The sequence below is a fragment of the Pinus tabuliformis genome, chromosome X (assembly GCF_031772625.1).
Source record: "Pinus tabuliformis cultivar Carrire ecotype Pingquan chromosome X, CPIR1, whole genome shotgun sequence".
Taxonomy (NCBI): domain Eukaryota; kingdom Viridiplantae; phylum Streptophyta; class Pinopsida; order Pinales; family Pinaceae; genus Pinus; species Pinus tabuliformis.
In genome coordinates this window covers 1167810286-1167829040 of record NC_142308.1, presented here as the reverse complement: position 1 = coordinate 1167829040, position 18755 = coordinate 1167810286, and the positions used below count along the sequence as shown (strand labels likewise).

Below are 18755 nucleotides of genomic sequence, written 5' to 3'. Positions count from 1 at the left end.
TATTATTAATTAAGTCACATTAATATTATTAATAATTTTAATATTATTATGTTAATAATATTAAATACTAATAATTTTTTAATAATTTTTAAAAATAATTAAGATTAATAACATTAATAACATTATTTTCTAGACATTATGAGCATTATTTTCTAGCTAACAAAGCTTGTACATTATTGAGCATGGGCAACAATGAGTAAAATGATATTAAAAATGTTAATGTTAATATCATTAATACTATCATTAATAATTTTTTAAATATCACAATTAATATTAATAGTATAATTATTAGTATATAATTTATATATTTAAATTTTTATTAATTACTATGAGCGTTATTAACTAATAACTATATTTTAAATATTATTAATAATTTTAATATTATTATGTTAATAATATTAAATACTAGTACTTTTTTTAATAATTTTAAAAAATAATTAAGATTAATAACATTAATAATATTATTTTCTAGATATTATGAGCATTATTTTCTAGCTAACAAAGCTTGTACATCATTGAGCATAGGCGCAATGAGTGATAATGATATTAAAAATATTAATATTATTTTTATATTTTAAATATTATTAATATTTTTAATATTATTATGTTAATCATATTAAATACTAATATTTTTTAATAATTTTAAAAAATAATTAAGATTAATAACATTAATAATATTATTTTATAGACATTATGAGCATTATTTTCTAGCTAACAATGCTTGTACATCATTGAACATGGGTGACAATGAATGATAATGATATTAAAAATGTTAATGTTAATATCATTAATACTATCATTAATATTTTTTTAAATATCATAATTACTATTAATAATATAATTATTAGTATATGGTTTATAAATTTAATTTTTTATTAACTACTTTATTATTTATTTATTTATTTATTATTATTATTATTATTATTATTATTATTATTATTAAATCTATTTATATCAACCACGTTCATGTGTTAATAATATTGATATTGTTAATTAAATATTATTAATATCTATATTATAATTAAAATGTTATTAATAATATTAACGTAAATATGTTAATAACATTAAATGCTAAGCAATTTAAAAAATTATTATGATTAATAATAATAATAATAATAATAATAATAATAATAATAATCCCCGGATGTGGGTGGATAGTGAAGTGATTGGGGTTATGATCCAGTAGGCAGGCATGTGGCAACCGCACTGGGCAGCCTGCGGAAGGCCAGTGCTGGCCTCCGAAACCACTAAGTTGATGGGCCATCACCCTACACGACATTTATGTCGGTGGGGAGGCCGAGACACTAACAAATTCAGCATGAATACTCCAGCCCTCTCGCCCCTGTCCTTAGTTGAGATCTTTGGTGTTTTGGTTTGGAACTGCGGTGCTTTGCCGGTCTCCATGTCAAGGTAGCTCTTGCCTGTGGGTTCTTGCTACTCACCGGAAGCGGAAGTGCACAGCCTTCGTACCACTGTTGGAAGGCGCTACCCGCTGGCCTCCTGCATCAGTTTCATCCCTGGTTACCATCATTCACAAAACCCTTTCTATGCTCAGAGTTTCCCTGCCCTGTCTGGCTTTCGCCTCCACCTTACTCAGTTGAGGCCCTCTCTCAATTTCGCCCGCTCTCACGACCTCTGTGCTGCAATGCCTAAGCTGAGGCATCGTATGAGATGCCGCCGGGGAGGCTCCAGGCCCAGCCGCTCCCCTCCCCCTCCTCTCCCCTGTCCTCCGCTCGCAATCCCTCTGATAGTACCCCTGGTCGGCTTTGTGGAAGTGGTCAAGTTCGATGCCTTCCTCCCTCCTTGCGCAACGTCTCCTCTGCCTCCCACCATCACCATGAGCCTCGGCCTCCGTTTGTTACCTCTCCCCCGTCTTCTCCACCTCCCATTAGCACGCAGGCCTCCCCTTCAGTTCCGCCTGTCACGTTGCCCGTAGACGAAAGCCCATCTTGCTTGGCAGGTGAAAGCAGCTCAAGGCCTCTCCAGCCCACCGGGACGACTTCAGGCGAGCGTGATGCATTGGATGCCGCTCCTCCAGATCCCGTTCCGGATGACAAAGATGGATGGGGATGCCGAATTGAAGAGGAATCACCCTCGGGTGACTATGGACTCTAGCGATACTGTTACTTCTCGACATCATGCTTAGCCTTTTGAGCATTTTGCTGGTTTGGATGCCTTCATATCTTAGTTTGTCTAATCTGATCTTTGTATATAATTCAATCTCAAAACTATGTTTGAGTCGGTTTCCCCTGGTGAGCGGCTCAGTTTTTGGCTCTTTGTCATTACGTCAAGGCTGGTTTCCTCTTGCGAGGCAGCTCTCAAACGCCTTTCGGGCCGGTTTCCCCTTGCGGGTGGCTAAATTTTTTGCTATCTTGCTGACTGTATGGCGGCTTGCTGACGCCTAGAACTCTCTGTACCATATGTTTTATTAATAGATTTAAGCTTACTTAGAAAAAAAATAAAAAATAAAAAAAAAATTAATAATAATAATAATTGTTGATGATGATATATATCAATATTAATGTTATATAAGAATTTATACTAGTATTATTAATATTTAAAGATGATTATGATTAAGCATAGTTGACTTAGGCTTGTTATGGTTGAACATTATTGGCCATGGTAGCATGTTAATCATATTTTTCTATGATAGAATGTGTTTATCCAATTTTACAATGTTTGACACCTTTAAACCATAGAGAGCTTGGTGACCATGTACAACCATAGAAAGCTTGGTGACCATGTTTGGTCATTCTAACCTTGGTTGATCCTAGTTGGACAATATAATTACAATATAATTATTACTAATTATATCATTATTAGTACATAATTTTTAGATCTAAATTTTTATTAATAATTATTACACATTAAATATTATTAATATTATTTATCAAAACTAATGTTAATTCTACCTATATTTAAAATGTTAATGTATTTAGTAATATTGATATTATAATTAATAATTTTAATATTAGTATTTAATAATGTTAAATACTAAGAATCTTTTAATAATTTTTAAAAATAATTAAAATTAATAACATTAATAATATTATTTTCTAGACATTAGGAATATTATTATAATATTACTTATATTATCAATAATATTGTTTTTATTAATAATATTATATTAACACTATTATTAATAATATTGTTATTATTATTATTATTAATTATGATGATATTTACTAATATTAATGTTTTCAATGATTAATATTAATGTTATTCAATAATTAATATTAATAATATTTAATTTTGAAATATTATTAATATTTAAATGTTATATTATGAATTCCAAGAATTTATAATATTATTATTAATTTTATTAATAAATATAATATTATTATTAATTTTCAATATTAATTATTAAAATTAATACTAATACTAATACTAATTTTAATAATAATATTATTATTATCTCAATATTAATATTAATTTTAACTATTTGAAACATAATTAAATTAAATTGTAAACCTTAAATCTAAAGATTTAACTTGAAACTAAAACATTCATGCCAAAAATAAAACAAAACCTAAAATAAAAATAAAACTTAAAACAAAAACCTCAAAAACTAATATCAAAACTTTAAATTTTAAAGGATACTTTAAACTAAAAGCTTAAAACATAAAACCTTAGATCTCCCAATTTTCACATTGCTTCAATCACGAACTACCCTAAAAAAAATTCAATAAATAATTAATTAACTTAAGTAAATAATAATTTATTATAATAAGAAAAATAGACATAACATTATAATCACAATAACCAATATAATTAATTAACATAATTAGATGATGTTGTTGAGGTTAATAATCCATTATGATTAAAGATGAAGATGAGCACAAAGTGATGACAATGACCATTTCTGTAAATAAAAAGCTACGAAGAAAGAAAACATTATGTGTGCCATTGCCTTAGCATGGACGGAATATAAGGACTAAACTATAAGCATTGTTTTAGGTTTTGTAGAAATAAATAGAGTTGTCATAATCAATTGGCCTTTACAACCATATTGGTAAATGTGGTTGTGCTAGTTATAAACCAATAATTTTTTTGATCTGTGCACACAATAAAACTTGTCCTCACTTCTTTACCCACTAATTGTACCATTTTTTCCTCTACTATATATTGATGGCCCTCAGAAAGAGTTACCATCCCTCTACTACTTCTAAACCAATCCATTCCGAAACTACTGAATTGAGGCCATCACAACCTATTACCATCTGATCAGCCTAATCGGAAAGAAAAGAAATTAGGTTGATTGAATATTTTAGAGATATTTTAAAATTTGATAAACAAAAGTTAAATTTGAGGAAAAATAGTCCGAGAATCTTTCAAATTTCAAAATATTCTTTAAAACTATAATCAAAATTAAATTCAACCCTTACCATCAGCACCTACAACCCTACCTTAAATGTGATGAATGTTCTGTGTGTCAGCTCTAATGTGGTGAAAGGAGAACCTCTTTTTTATGTATGGAAACAAGTTTAGAGTTGAATCTAATACTTCAAGCAAAGCTTTGGCTAGTGTTTCCACGTGCACCCACGTAATACATACTTGATCTCTTGAACTTGAACATTATAATAAAATTAAAAATTAACCTCTAATTTGTTTTCTTTCCTTCCGAGGTTTGGGTTGAAGATAATTTTACATACCAATGACAGATAAGTTACCCTGTGCGGTTTTCTACGAGTTCAACATATTTCTGGACACCAGAGCCATTTGAGAAAACTAGTATCCCGCATAATTAGTAGCCAACTGAAATTTAATGATTAATTTCTATTTTTATTATATAAATTAAATTAATTGTTAAATAATTGATTTTATTTTTATTTATTAAATTCTAAAATATATAATTAAACTAATAATATTAACTTATCCATCAAGCAAACAATAATCTGCACTAAGTGTATCTCCTACACCAAGAACTTTCCACGCATTGGCCCATAGAATCAAGGCCGTCCCAGAAGCTAGAAAACAATCAAAGCGCCTCTTAAGGCCAATCATGCGTGCAACCCATCCCCATATAAGATGTTGGGTCATAACTTTTGTATGCACAAATACAGTATCATTACTGCACTATTATGCTGAAAATATGAGATGAGGTCAAACAAACCTGTGGAGGGCAAAGGCTATGGCCAGCCCTGCAACGCCGCCTCCTACGATAACAATATCAGTTGTTTGATGTCCGGAGTAGAATAACAGTCCCGCGCGGCCATTTTCCTCCCACCTTTCTCCCTCCAACCTGATCTGCAACAACTTTGTTCGTGCGATCTAAAACAATGAGGCGCCAAGGGAAATATGTGGAGATTTAAGGGGATAATTCTCAAGGGATATCCAGAGACAAATTGATGACAATGATCATTTTTTAAATAAATTAATTGAAGCCAAGCAGTAGGAATTTATATACCTTGTCGCAACCTAGAATAAGGTCATGTAAAATTTTCATGGGCTTACTTATTCTTTCTCTTCTGGAATGCATTTCAGAAGCATGTTAGTGATGATATTGAACTAAATAATTTGCATAATTTGCAGCAATGTATTTAGCCTTTCCGCCAGGCTATGCTTGTGAGTAGCCTAACCTCTTCTTGATCTGAGATGAATGTAATCTTTCTAAAACTCAGCCTTACGTTCCTCCACCAGAATATTGGACACGAATTCTTAGCATTACCCCTTGAAACATGAAACATGGAATATAGGGTTTGAGTTCTCCTGATGATCTTTGCAACCATTGACACATAACTAAGATTTGGCACATAATTAAGATTGGTTGATGGCCCTCTCAGATTCCTATAAAACCATATCAATTAACGCTAGAATTAAATCATTAAAAAAATATCAATTAACGCTAGAATTAAATCATTAAAAAAAATGAGATTAGGTATAACAAACCATATGTAGCTTGATGGAATAAATTGATTCAACCGTCATAACAAACATTAAGAAGTAAAGTCTCAGTTACTGTTAATTGAAATCAACTTGAAATATCCTTTTGCGCGGAATTTTGCACATATGTCTCGATGACATTCTCGTTGATCGATTTCTCCAATTCATTATGAGGAAATGAAACCAACTTCTCATCTCTTAAAAGAAACCATAGGGTACAAAAAGAATATGAACAAGGGGTCATTACAGGGCCACATTTAGAATATTAACGAGTAGTCCTGGTGTGAGAAAGATGGGGCACGAAAATTAACACGAAGTCCTAGTAACATTTATGAGAAGGATGGGGCTAAGTGTTCTCTTGGTAACATTTATGAGAAAGATGGGGCATGAAAATTAACACTAGTCTTGGTAACATTTATGAGAAAGATGGGGCAAGTGTCTTCTTTATACGTTTCAGAATGCAAATTCCTTATATGTTTTAGAATGCAAATAGATATCAGTTTCAACGCGTGTTTGACATTTTTTAATTTCATTTTTTCTAATTCCACATGTGGAGATAAATAAGATGCACATTAATTTTTTAATGATCATTTGGTAAAAAATTAATTTAAGTAGGGTTTAAACACTTGATTTAGATATGCAAGGAGGTTATCACTTTAAATTTCATTTATTGATGGAGCGTCTACAACAAAAATATGTGGACATCTTTCAATTTACACGGCCAGATCAAAAAGATTAATTAACAAAATGATTAAAATGCTCAATTCCAATTAAAAAAACACTTATCAACATATATCTATATATATATATATATATATATATATATATATATATATATATATATATATATATATATATAAAATTCATTAATACATTTTATTTCTTATTTTTATATTTAAATTATTTAATAATTATAAATAATATACCAATTTTAAATAATATATTTATATATAAAATCTATTTATTTATATTTTAAATCTTAGGTTCAAATTCCTTCCTACGGCTTTCTGAACGTTCCACACATTCAAAGAATAAAAAAAACAAAAAAAATAAAAAAACGAATTTTCTAAATAAATAATTATCTACCCATACTTTTACTACTACCCGCACTCGATCCTCACATGCTATTCTATACAGGTTTGTCTAGATAAACTACGAAATACTCCATTAATCTATTATACGGACAATCGAATCGAATTTCATCCAAAATATTAGGTGTACTAATCGAACTACAGAATTTTCGTAACTCTAACCGTCGTTTTCTAGTTTTCTTTCTTCTATACTTTTTTTAAATAAGTTTTTAAATGTATAATTGGATTTAATATTTTGCAAAAAAATTGGACATTATATTCTTGCAAATTAGAAAGAGATTTATTATTTGAAAAAATTTATTGAAGATAACACACATAATTGCACTTCACTTATTTAGAACTATCTCCACTTGTATGGCATAGTTAATTGAGGACTGCATCGTCACTATTTTTTTTTTCCAAAAGAAAAATGTATTTTTATTATTTATAAAAATTAAAAGATCAATGTCTTATTATCACAAATTTTGAAGTTTGAATTTTGAATCTCCCTAATACTAAGGATACTAAAAAAAAAAAAAGGCAAAACATCAAAACAGAAGGACAAAGAAATGGGATACCACTTGATTATCTCTCAATTCTGTAATCTCACCAAAACCATTTCCCAACAAAATTGTCCGTGTTGATAAGAAATCAGTGAAACCATTTGATTCCCTGAAATGTGATAAATTTGGGCTTCATCAAATTCTTCTTGCAAAACTAAAATTTTAGGTTGTCAAGCCTCAAGAGGCAGACAATGAAATCAAAATCTTTTGTTTTCCCATTCAATGTTGTTTTTGAATTTCCATAAACTTTTATCCCCTTTATATTCTTCAATAAGGCAAAATGTAGCAGCCCCAAAGACTAATCAGCTCTGCCTTTTGGTTAGTGTCATTTCATAAACCCAACTTTAAACAGAAAATGTAAAAAGATGATAGATGTAGAATCATCCTTGCTCCACAATGACCTTACAAGCTCCGTGAAACATGACCACTTAGTTAACTATGACTATCTCTACTTACATGAGATAATTAAATAATAACTTCAGTTAACTAAAATTACTGAACAGTTTACTAAGATTACTCGTATGTTTAATTAACTAAGATTACTTGTATGTTTAGTGTAAATTTAGTTACAATTTTACCAGTTTTTGAAAATAAATTATATATATGAAATGAAATTACATTGCATTACGATATAGCAAAATTTACCGCCATGAGAAGTCGCTACTTTGGCCATTGAACTGCCTCCTATGTTGGTCATCCTTCATCTTCCCAAAAAATACCATCTTTCATCTTCCCAAAAACAACCGTGTAATCGTGTACAAGCGGATGTCTCTCGCTGTTGGGACAAAAAAGCAATCTTATTTTCTTCCTTTTACCATTAATTTCTTTGCGTGTGGAACCTACTTGCCAAGTGATCATTGCAAAAACAATGCCATCGCCATCACCATCACCACCTTCCAGAAACTGACGTTAACAATGAGTAGGCAAAGAGCTTCAAAATATCATCGCGACTCTGGCGCAGTATCCGATCCGACCTGCTACAGGGCCTTCTCTACAAAGAAGTGGACTCCAACGCTGTTTTGCTACTATCGTGGCATTCCACCTGGCAAATTTTTTTTGCGTGTAAGCTGCTTGGAAATGTGAATATCAAATTGAAACCGGGCTTCATCATTTTAATACAACTAGAACTGGTAGATATTGCTAATTCCAACCATTAAGGCCGCCTAGTAGTTTCGAGTTTGCCTATAAAATCTGTGCCCTCTCCTTTTATACAACATATCTGTTTCTAGGTCTGGAGAAAGATATTTCTGCCGTTTTCAAAGCACACTCGACATTTCTTTCAAGTTTCTGCTAGATGGGCGCGCTGGATTATGTATCGAGTTTCTTCGGCGATCGCAGGAGACACGTCAAGCAATTACAGTTGCAGGTATACTGCATCGCCCACATTTATTAATTAATTATGATGTGTATTTCATTAATTTCCAGTTTAAATGAGCATTTGATGATTTTCTGTGCTTTCCTTTCTTTCTCTTTTTTTTTGCTTTAGGATTGATTAAGAATTTGGAATGGATTTGTTGTAATTTTTAATGAATGTTATTAAATTAAAAAAAATTAAGATGCTGAATCTTTATATACCCGCAAAACTACATTTTAAACGACAAATTATTAAATTTTTCTGAAACTTATTCCACCCAAAACTCTGTAAATTTTATCTTATAAAGCCGTAAATTTTATCCTATAAAGTTGATCATTGTTTTAATTTTGGAACTGTTGTAGACTGTCATGTTGAGAGTCCGCAATATAGATTGTGACGGCTGTGAGAAGAGAGTGAAGAGGTCAATCTCGTCCATGAAAGGTGAGCACTGAGTTTTCGGTGTGGTTCTTTAACTGGGTTTGTTCACATGGTGCATCGCTTTTTAGTATTATAAATCATATTAAGATGTTCTCAGATATTATTATCAGTTGTACAATACTTCTATCATAAATATAAACCTTAATGGTGATTGAATCATCTCTTAGAGCACCTTATCTCATGTGATGAATGTCACATGCGCAGGCGTGCAATCGGTGGACGTGAACAGAAAGGAGCAAAAGTTAACGGTAACTGGACACGTGGAGGTATCCAAAGTGCTGCGGAGGGTGAAGCGCACCGGTAAGCCCACAGAGATTTGGCCTTACGTACCTGCCGAAATGGCATACCATCCCTACGCTGCTGGGACTTACGACAAGAAGGCTCCTCGCGGCTACGTTCGGAACGTGGACCCGAGTTTCCTCATGAACCCTAATCGCACAGACGAGCAGTACACTGACATGTTCAGTGAAGACAATACGAATTCCTGCACCATCATGTAGCTGCAGCGGCCGTTGCCTGTACAGTCAACTATTTATTGGGGCGGCGGCAGCAGAAGAAGCTCCCATCTTTTTCTCAACCCCCACCGTTCTTGGTGATTGGCGGTGTAGGTCGGCTTCTCCATCTTTATAATTATATTTCTGTGACTGGAGCCCTTTTCGATTTAATGGGCTGTTCAGGAGAAGGAGAACAGATCGTGAACATGGTTTGAAAATTATGAGTCTTCATGAATATTTCCGTCGTGCAAAAATATCAAAAGCAGAAGAGAGGCCATAAGCGACACAACGCGAACAAATAGTGATCGTGTTGAGAATCCTTGACCAATTCCTTTATTTGTCAGTATACATGCATTTTGTATTATGACCCTCATCGTTCTTAAGAATACAAGGACTAGTCAAAAAATGACGTGTATTCCCATGAGTAATTGTGTGATTTTTTCCATGATATATGTACGCATAAGGTCATTCATTTTAGGAAGGTTTCAACCATTTACTTTACGGGGTAAACATACCATATCTTCTTTTATTTGGAGATTTGTGGTTTTTGAGAAGCAAATATATGTTTTTATGTTTTAGTTATTAAATCCACTTAAATGGTATTAAACATTAAATGTTATAATGATAAAAACAAAATCAAAATATATTAGTGTATTTATATAAATTAAATAATTTATAAATATCGATAAATATTAATTTATGAAAGGCAAAAATATATTTATTTATTATTATATATCATATTACTCATATTTAAAAAAAACTAAATTAAAATATTATTTTAAATTATTACTACTATTAATTATAAAACCATAAAATGAACTAAATTATAATATTACTTTAATTTATTATTACTATTAATGATGTGGTTAGATATATGTATTTTGCTATAGGGTGTTTTTCAAGTTTAATTTAATAATTAATCATTTTTAGGTAGATGGTAAAAATTTAATCTTCATAAAATATTCTTAGCAGTGTACACTAATGAAATACTGAGAATTATTTTCAAAATAATTGTGGTTTTTTCGTCTTTTTAATCAAATTCATTAAAAAAAAAAAAATTGCAATATGAAATGCTTTATGGTATTTTAGGCATGTGTTATTGATGAGTCATGGTATTGGGTCATGGTATTGTAACAAAGTCTATTTATAGATTAAGAATCTCCATAATAAAGTGGAGGTGAATCTCCATGGTTAAGAATCTTCTCACATATTTAAAGTTATAATTTAGTTAATTCTTATAATTTTTTTAATTTTAACAACTTGATAAAGTAAGTATTTTGATGCTTATTATGACTTGATGCTTATCATCATTTCCCAACCATTTAAACATATATATATATATATATATATATATATATATATATATTTAATAAAAACATGTAATTAAATTCTTAACCCTAGAGATTCACCCTTATTTTACCATGGAGATCTTTTAACTTGTAAATAGACTTTGTTACAATACCATGACCAATACCATGGCTTTAAAAAAAGGGACATAACTACAATATGATTACTACTAAAAATATTCTATACCAAATTAGTGTATGAGACCTCCCACTCAGCTAAGTCTACAAAGGCATACATACTCTATACTCTTGAACCTTGGAATTCTTAGGAAAAACACATGGCCTTAATCATTAGGCCCAACTAAAAACATCTAAAATTTCAAAAATAAAAAAATAAAAATAAAAACAATAAAAGTAAAATAAAAAATAAAAAATAAAAAAAATCATTAAACCATATAAACCTTCTCTAAACAGAGTTTTAAAATTAAATTTCAAAATTCATAAACCGAGTTTTAAAATTAAATTTCAAAATTCATAAATTTAAACTCTTCGAATTGTTAAATTACAAATCTTCTAGACAAACATCATATTAAAATACATCCACAATGCTCCATCAAATTATCTTATAACCACTGTAACAATATCATTCCCTAAATTCATAGATGAGCGAATTATCTAAATGTTAAGCTAAATCCTTTATATCTTTATTTCATTTTTGTTATATTTTAAATTTTTCCTTACAACTTTGTTTTAATTGTTTTTAAGTTTATTTTATTTTATTTTTTTAATTTTTGTTATGCAAAGTTTTTCTTCTTCTTCATTTTTAACTCGTTCAAAAGTTATATATATAATTTTTTACTTTATTATTAGAACTAATTTAGCATATAACTCAATACTTAAAATGCAATTAAGTAATTAATAGAATTTAAGTAAATATTGGAAAATAAAGAAAATGTAAATGTTGAATAAGTCAAATTGGGAGAGTGAAAAAGAAATTAATGAAAAGAAAAAATAAATAAAATATGAAAGAAAACTAAGGAATGGGATATGAAGGGTCATAGCTATTTGCCTTCTCTTTCCCCTCAATTTCTCCTTATTTCTTTGTTTTCCTTCATTTTCAATGGGAGTTTTGGCCAAAAGAGGAAGAGGAATAGAACTAGGAAAACAATGTAGCTAGAGATTGCTACAATAAATTAATTCATCCCCATTCAAAGTTGGTTTTCCCATTTGGCCATATAATAGTCATACGAGATTCTCTCTCTCTCTCTCTCTCTCTCTCTCTCTCTCTCTCTCTCTGCATATCGATTAATTGTTGGGTATTCCATTTCATTGTTGGATGTTTTATTTGATGATTGGAAGTTCTCGTAGTTTTTTTAGCATTTAAATCACCTTCTCGTTGATTAAAATTGTATGTTGGATGGCTTCCTTAATTGTTGGATCAATCTTAATATCTATCTGAAAATTTTCCACACTCCTACAAACCATACACTGCAATTAAAAATTACCACCTTGAATTCCACATTGGTCTAGTCAAATTCCTTGATTGAGTAAGATTTGTTTTGGTTTGGTTGCTTTACCTCTAAAAAGGTCGACTTCATAGTGGTGTGAGATTACTTTCAAGTTCAAAGAATGAAGAAGCAATTACAGGTAGAATAAGAAATAAAATTCTAGGATGAGCACATTCCTTCTTCATAGGATGCAACCAAGAAAGTTGTGGGTTATTTCTCTAATAAAAATTAGACTCATTTATAAAAATGTGCATTGATGAAGCTATAGGTGTTGCATCTATTGATTATGGGGAATAGAGATGTTAAATACAAGACCAACACCATGTTTGTTGAGACAAGAATAAAGTTCGACCCTCAAGCATTTTTCCTTAATGCTCAATGAGTTTATGGTCTTCAACGATGTTTTCAATTTAACTATGGCTTTCAAGCTCATGATTTTTACTGATATTTACATAGTGACAATATGTTGAGCATCTATTTTATCAAAGTTTTCTATTGAAAGAAACCTCCTATTGGATTAGTGCACATCCTTCAAAGAAAAGGGAAATGCATACGTTGGTTGATCTTGCAATAAGAATCATCTCTAAGTGCTCACTCACTATTACTCACAATAACCATGTTAAACACGTTATGATGAAAAATCCTAAGTTTCATTGTTGCAAGAAATAATCATGATTTAACGCCAGATTATTATGCTTACATGGTTCTTATTATTGAATGATGGTTTTATCACACTAACAAGTGTATTGTTGAGTAATTGGAGGTATTCATTATTTATTTTTAATGTAATTGGGTTGTACGTTGCACAAACATAGTTGACAAATAGAAGACATACATTTTCCATTACTGTTGGGTTGTGTTATATTCTTTCCACGACTAACCCACGTAGTGAACCGGGGGTTTAGAAGGGGGGCGGAGACCCCCCTTCGTTGCGCCGATTGTGCAGCGGGGGTTTGAGGGGGGCGCGTAGCCCCCCTCTACGGGGTCTGGGGCAGCGCCCCGGGAAAAAGTTTTTTGGACCCTATATTAGGTTGGGTGAACCTACCTATGGTTTTCGGTCCATGGTTTTGGACGCGATGGTTTTCGGTCCATGGTTTTGGACGCGATGGTTTTCGGTCCATGGTTTTGGACGTGATGGTTTTCGGTCCATGGTTTTGGACGCGATGGTTTTCGGTCCATGGTATTGGATGCTTCGGCATGTATAAATATCTATTGTAACATTGAAAGGAAAATAATGAAAAATCAAGCTGGTAGTCCCGGTTTTGGGATCCAGGGGAAAATCTCTGTGTATATGTGTTTTATGTGTTATGCTCTCGCATTGTTTATTTTCTGTGTTTTAGAATTCGTATGTAGGTAATTTCTGTACAGGGTTAAAACCTACATTTGGTATCATAGCTGTTTTGGCTTCAAGGGGACGCCTTTGTTGCTGAGGGGTTTCACTTCGGCCTGTGGTAGACCCTGTTCAGTGGGAGATCTGCGAGATCAATTCTGGTGGTGAAAGAAGATGGCGAGCAACGAAAAGATAGAGATCGAGAAGTTCAATGGTCAGAGTTTTGAGTTGTGGAAACTCAATATGGAGGATCTGTTGGTGGATAAATATTAGTGGATCGCAGTAGATCCAGGTACTAAACCAACGGGAGTGACCGATGAAGAATGGAAGAAGTTGGATCGGAAGGCAAAGAGAACAATACGATTGTGTGTCTCAGATTCAGTATTGCTGAATGTATCAGGGGAAGCTACAATGAAGGCTTTGTGGGACAAGTTAGGGACTTTGTACCAATCTAAGTCTCTGGTGAATAAATTGTTCCTGCGGAAAAAGCTGTATAACCTGAGGATGAAAGATGGAGACTCGGTGACAGAGCATCTGAATGCATTTAATACTGTGGTAAGTCAGTTAGCGTCTGTTGATATTAAAATTTTAGATGAAGATAAGTGCATCAGTTTGTTGTGTTCTCTACCAGATTTGTGGGATAGTCTGGTTATTGCAATAGGTAGCAATGCAACTGCTTTGCAGTTTGATGAAATAGTCTCAGCCTTGCTGACGGAGGAGATGAGACGGAAAAATATGGAGAGCCAGAATGGTGATGCCTTGTCTGTACGAGGACGGTCCTAGAATAGAAAAAAAAAAATAAGTCATTGAGTGGGAGATCTAAATCTAGAGGGAGATCTAAATCTCGAGGAAAACCAGTAAAGGTGGTGTGCTGGAAATGCGGAAAGGAAGGGCACTTCAAAAGGGACTGTAAATCTAAAGCTCTTGATAAAGGAAAGGGATCTGATGATGCTCCTTCTGCAGAGGCGAAAACCACCTCAGATGAAGGTGGGGATGTGTACTTGGCTTCTTCAAGTACACATGTAGATCATGAGGCATGGTTGATTGACCCAGGTGCATCCTTTCACTTCACTCCCATAGAGAGTGGTTTTACGAGTATGAGAAATACGATGGTGGTGATTTCTTCTTAGGAGATGATAGGAAGGTTAGAATCATTGGTCGCAGAAAAGTAAAGTTGAAGTTGCAAGGTGGAAGGGTTAGAACACTTACAGGTGTTCTGCATATTCCTGCATTGGCCAGAAATTTGATTTCTATAAGAAAATTAGATGATGCGGGTGTAAAAATAGTGTTCGAGAAGGATACATGCAACATGCTTTGGGGAGCACTGGTATTGATGCGGGGAGTTTGGACTAGAACTCTATACAAGCTACAAGGTAGCATTGTTGTTGATGGGTGCAATTGTTCTATGGTTCTTGAAAGTGGAGCTGAAAATCTAGTGGTCTCTGGAGAGAAGACCATGCTGTGGCATCAAAGGCTTGGACATATTGGAGAGAAGGGCCTTCGAATACTTCATGGTAAAGGTATGGTAGAAGGTATGAGTAATAGCTCTCTGGATTTTGATTTCTGTGAAAATTGTGTATATGGGAAGCAAAATCGGGTGAGTTTCCCCTCTGGTGCTAAGAGGGCAAAACAAATATTAGAGCTTGTGCATAGTGATGTGTTTTGACCTGTGAAGGTTCCATCACTGGGTAAGTCTATGTACTATGTATCGTTTATAGATGACTTCTCAGGGAATACATGGATATATTTCCTTAAGAAGAAATCTGAAGTCTTTGACAGGTTTAAAGAATTTAAGGCTCTGGTGGAAAATTAGACAGAGAAGAAGATAAATGTGATGAGGATAGATAATGGTGGAGAGTTTTGCAGCAAGGAATTTGAAGAATTTTGTAAGAAGTGTGGTATAGCACGGCAGAAGACTACTCCATATACACCTCAGCAAAATGGAGTCACAGAAAGAATGAACAAGATGTTGATGGAAAGGGCAAGAAGCATGCTCAGTGGTGCCGGTTTAGGATAGGAATTCTAGGCAGAGGCGGTGGATACTACATGTTACATGGTTAACAGGTCACCTTCATCAGCGTTGGAGGATAAGACTCCAAAAGAAGTATGGACTGGTAAGAAGCCCTCTCTTTCACATCTGAGGGTATTTAGATGTGATGCATATGTACATGTTCCAAAGGAGAAACGAACCAAGTTGGATAGTAAATCTGAAAAGTGCATCTTTATTGGGGATAAGGATGGTCTAAAGGGTTATAAGCTTTGGAACCCAGTCACACGGAAGGTTGTGGACAGCTGAGATGTGGTGTTCAGAGAGGTAAAAGATGTTATTAAACATGAAGTCCAACCAAAGGAGCCTGAGAAGATAGAGTTTGAGCTAAAGAAGGAAGAATCAAACTCTGCAGTAGAGGAGGAATCAGAAGATGAAGAGCCACAAACTCCGGCTGTGAGAAGATCAGTTCGAGAAAGAAGGCAGCCAGAAAGGTATAGTCCTTCTGCTTTCTGTTCAAATTTTGCTTCGTCTATTACTGATGATGATCCCAGAACTGTGAAGGAAGTAGTAGATTCAGAGGATGGAAAACTCTGGAAAGAGGCCATGGTTGATGAAATGGCATCTTTGCACAAAAATGAGGCTTGGGATCTGGTGGAGTTGCCGGCTGGAAGGAAACCCATTGGCAGCAAATGGGTGTTCAAAAAGAAGACACATGCAGAAGGGAAGGTGGAGAAATACGAAGCTCGGTTGGTAGCAAAAGGTTATTCCCAGGTGCCGGGAATTGATTTTGGTGATATTTTTTCTCCTGTTGCCAAGGTAACTTCTATTAGGTTACTTTTATCTGTCGTTGTTGCTTTTGATTTTGAGGTAGAACAAATGGATGTGAAGACAGCATTTCTTCACGGGGATTTGGAAGAGGAAATCTACATCAAGAAACCTGAATGCTTTGCGGTGAAGGGTAAGAAAGAACTGGTATGCAAGTTAAAGAAGTCTCTGTATGGGTTAAAACAGTCACCAAGGATGTGGTATCAGAATTTTGATACATTTATACGTGGACTTGGCTTCACCAGAAGCAAAGCAGATCACTGTGTGTATTTTAAATTAATTGGTGACTGTGTTATTTATCTGGTCTTGTATGTGGATGATATGTTGCTGGTTGGAAATGACAAAGAAATTATCCAGGATTTGAAGACCCAATTGTCCTCCAAATTCAACATGAAAGATCTTGGTGCTGCTAACTATATTTTGGGCATGGAAATTAAAAGAGATCGGGCAAAGAGAAAGCTTTGGTTAAACCAGAGGAAGTATGTCGAGACAATACTGCAGAGGTTTAATATGCAAGATAGTAAACCGGTGAAGGTTCCTATTCCTGTAGGTGTGAGTTTATCTGTTGAACATTGTCCCAAGACACAAGAAGAGGAAGAGAACATGTCCTGTGTTCCATATGCGAGTGAAGTCGGTAGCCTGATGTATGCAATGGTCTGTACTAGACCAGAAATTGCACATGCAGTGGGAGTATTGAGCAAGTTTATGTTAAAACCAGGGAAGGAGCACTAGACAATAGTGAAGCGGGTTTTCAGGTATTTGCGTGGCACTAGTGATTATGGTTTGTGCTACCAAGGAAGACCAAGATTGGACAGAATGTTGCATATTCGCGGCTTTGTTGATGCAGACTGGGCTAGAGATCTGGATCAGAGAAGATCTACAAGTGGGTATGTGTTTAACCTATTTGGAGGTGCAGTCAGTTGGACGAGTAAGAAACAGTTTGTAGTGGCACTATCAACTACAGAGGTAGAATACATGGCAGCCACTCATGCAAGCAAGGAAGCATTTTGGTTGCAGAGATTGTGTTCAAATATGGGGTTGGTACAGGGAGCTTTAAGAATAGACTGTGATAGCCAAAGTGTAATTTTCTTGGAAAAGAACCTTGCTTATCATTCAAAGACAAAGCACATTGATGTTAAGTATCACTTTGTGAGGGATATGATAGAAGACAAAAGGGTGTTGCTGGTAAAGGTGGACACTTTGAAGAATACTGCAGATGCATTGACAAAATCTGTGAGCTCTGAGAAGTTCTCTTTGTGTACAAAAACAATGGGCATTTCAAGGCTGGAAAAATGACTAAGCTCTTGTGTGGCCCTGTGTGGAAATAAAACAACAAGTGGGAGATTGTTGGGTTGTGTTATATTCTTTCCACGACTAACCCATGTAGTGAACCGGGGGGCTAGAGGGGGGTCGGAGCCCCCCCTTTGTTGCGTTGATTGCGCAGTGGGGGGGTCACAGAGGGGGCAGTAGCCCCCCTGTCCAGGGGGTTTGAGGGGGGCGGGGTCCGGGGTAGTGCCCCAGGAAATTTTTTTTGGACCCTATATTAGGTTGGGCGAACCTACCTATGGTTTTCGGTCCATGGTTTTGGATGCGATGGTTTTCGGTCCATGGTATTGGATGCTTCAGCATGTATAAATATGTATTGTAACATTGAAAGGAAAATAATGAAAAATCAAGCTGGTAGTCCCAGTTTTGGGATCCAGGGGAAAATCTTTGTGTATATGGGTTTTATGTGTTATGCTCTCACATTGTTTATTTTCTCTGTTTTAGAATTTGTATGCAGGTAATTTATGTACAGGGTTAAAACCTACATTTACATTATTCACAATCAAGAGGCCTACTTAACATATTGCATAGTTGGCTACATACAATATTTCTCAAGGGTATAATGTTTGCAGAGCTTTTTTGGCTATTGATCTCACATATTAATCATTGTTACTATATAGTGGTTGTGTTATGCAAGTTGCAACTAGGAGATTCAAGGTCTCGAATCAATTATAAGATTAAAGATTCT

General features: G+C 33.8%; 1 protein-coding gene across 1 annotated transcript; it reads left to right on the top strand.

Annotated features, from left to right (window-relative positions):
* Nucleotides 1-8677: 8677 nt before the first annotated feature.
* LOC149144060 (heavy metal-associated isoprenylated plant protein 20-like) lies at nucleotides 8678-10301 on the top strand. Its single transcript, XM_089449722.1, has 3 exons — nucleotides 8678-8882; nucleotides 9233-9311; nucleotides 9513-10301. Exons 1-3 carry the CDS (start codon nucleotides 8811-8813, stop codon nucleotides 9806-9808), a joined length of 447 nt encoding a protein of 148 aa, XP_089305848.1. The 5' UTR covers nucleotides 8678-8810; the 3' UTR covers nucleotides 9809-10301.
* The last annotated feature ends 8454 nt before the right edge of the window (nucleotides 10302-18755 follow it).

Coding starts and splice junctions, on each gene's coding strand:
- LOC149144060 (XM_089449722.1), top strand. CDS start 8,811: ATGGGCGCGCTGGATTATGTATCGAGTTTCTTCGGCGATCGCAGGAGA. Junction 8,883..9,232: donor TCAAGCAATTACAGTTGCAG/GTATACTGCATC, acceptor GAACTGTTGTAG/ACTGTCATGTTGAGAGTCCG. Junction 9,312..9,512: donor GTCAATCTCGTCCATGAAAG/GTGAGCACTGAG, acceptor TCACATGCGCAG/GCGTGCAATCGGTGGACGTG.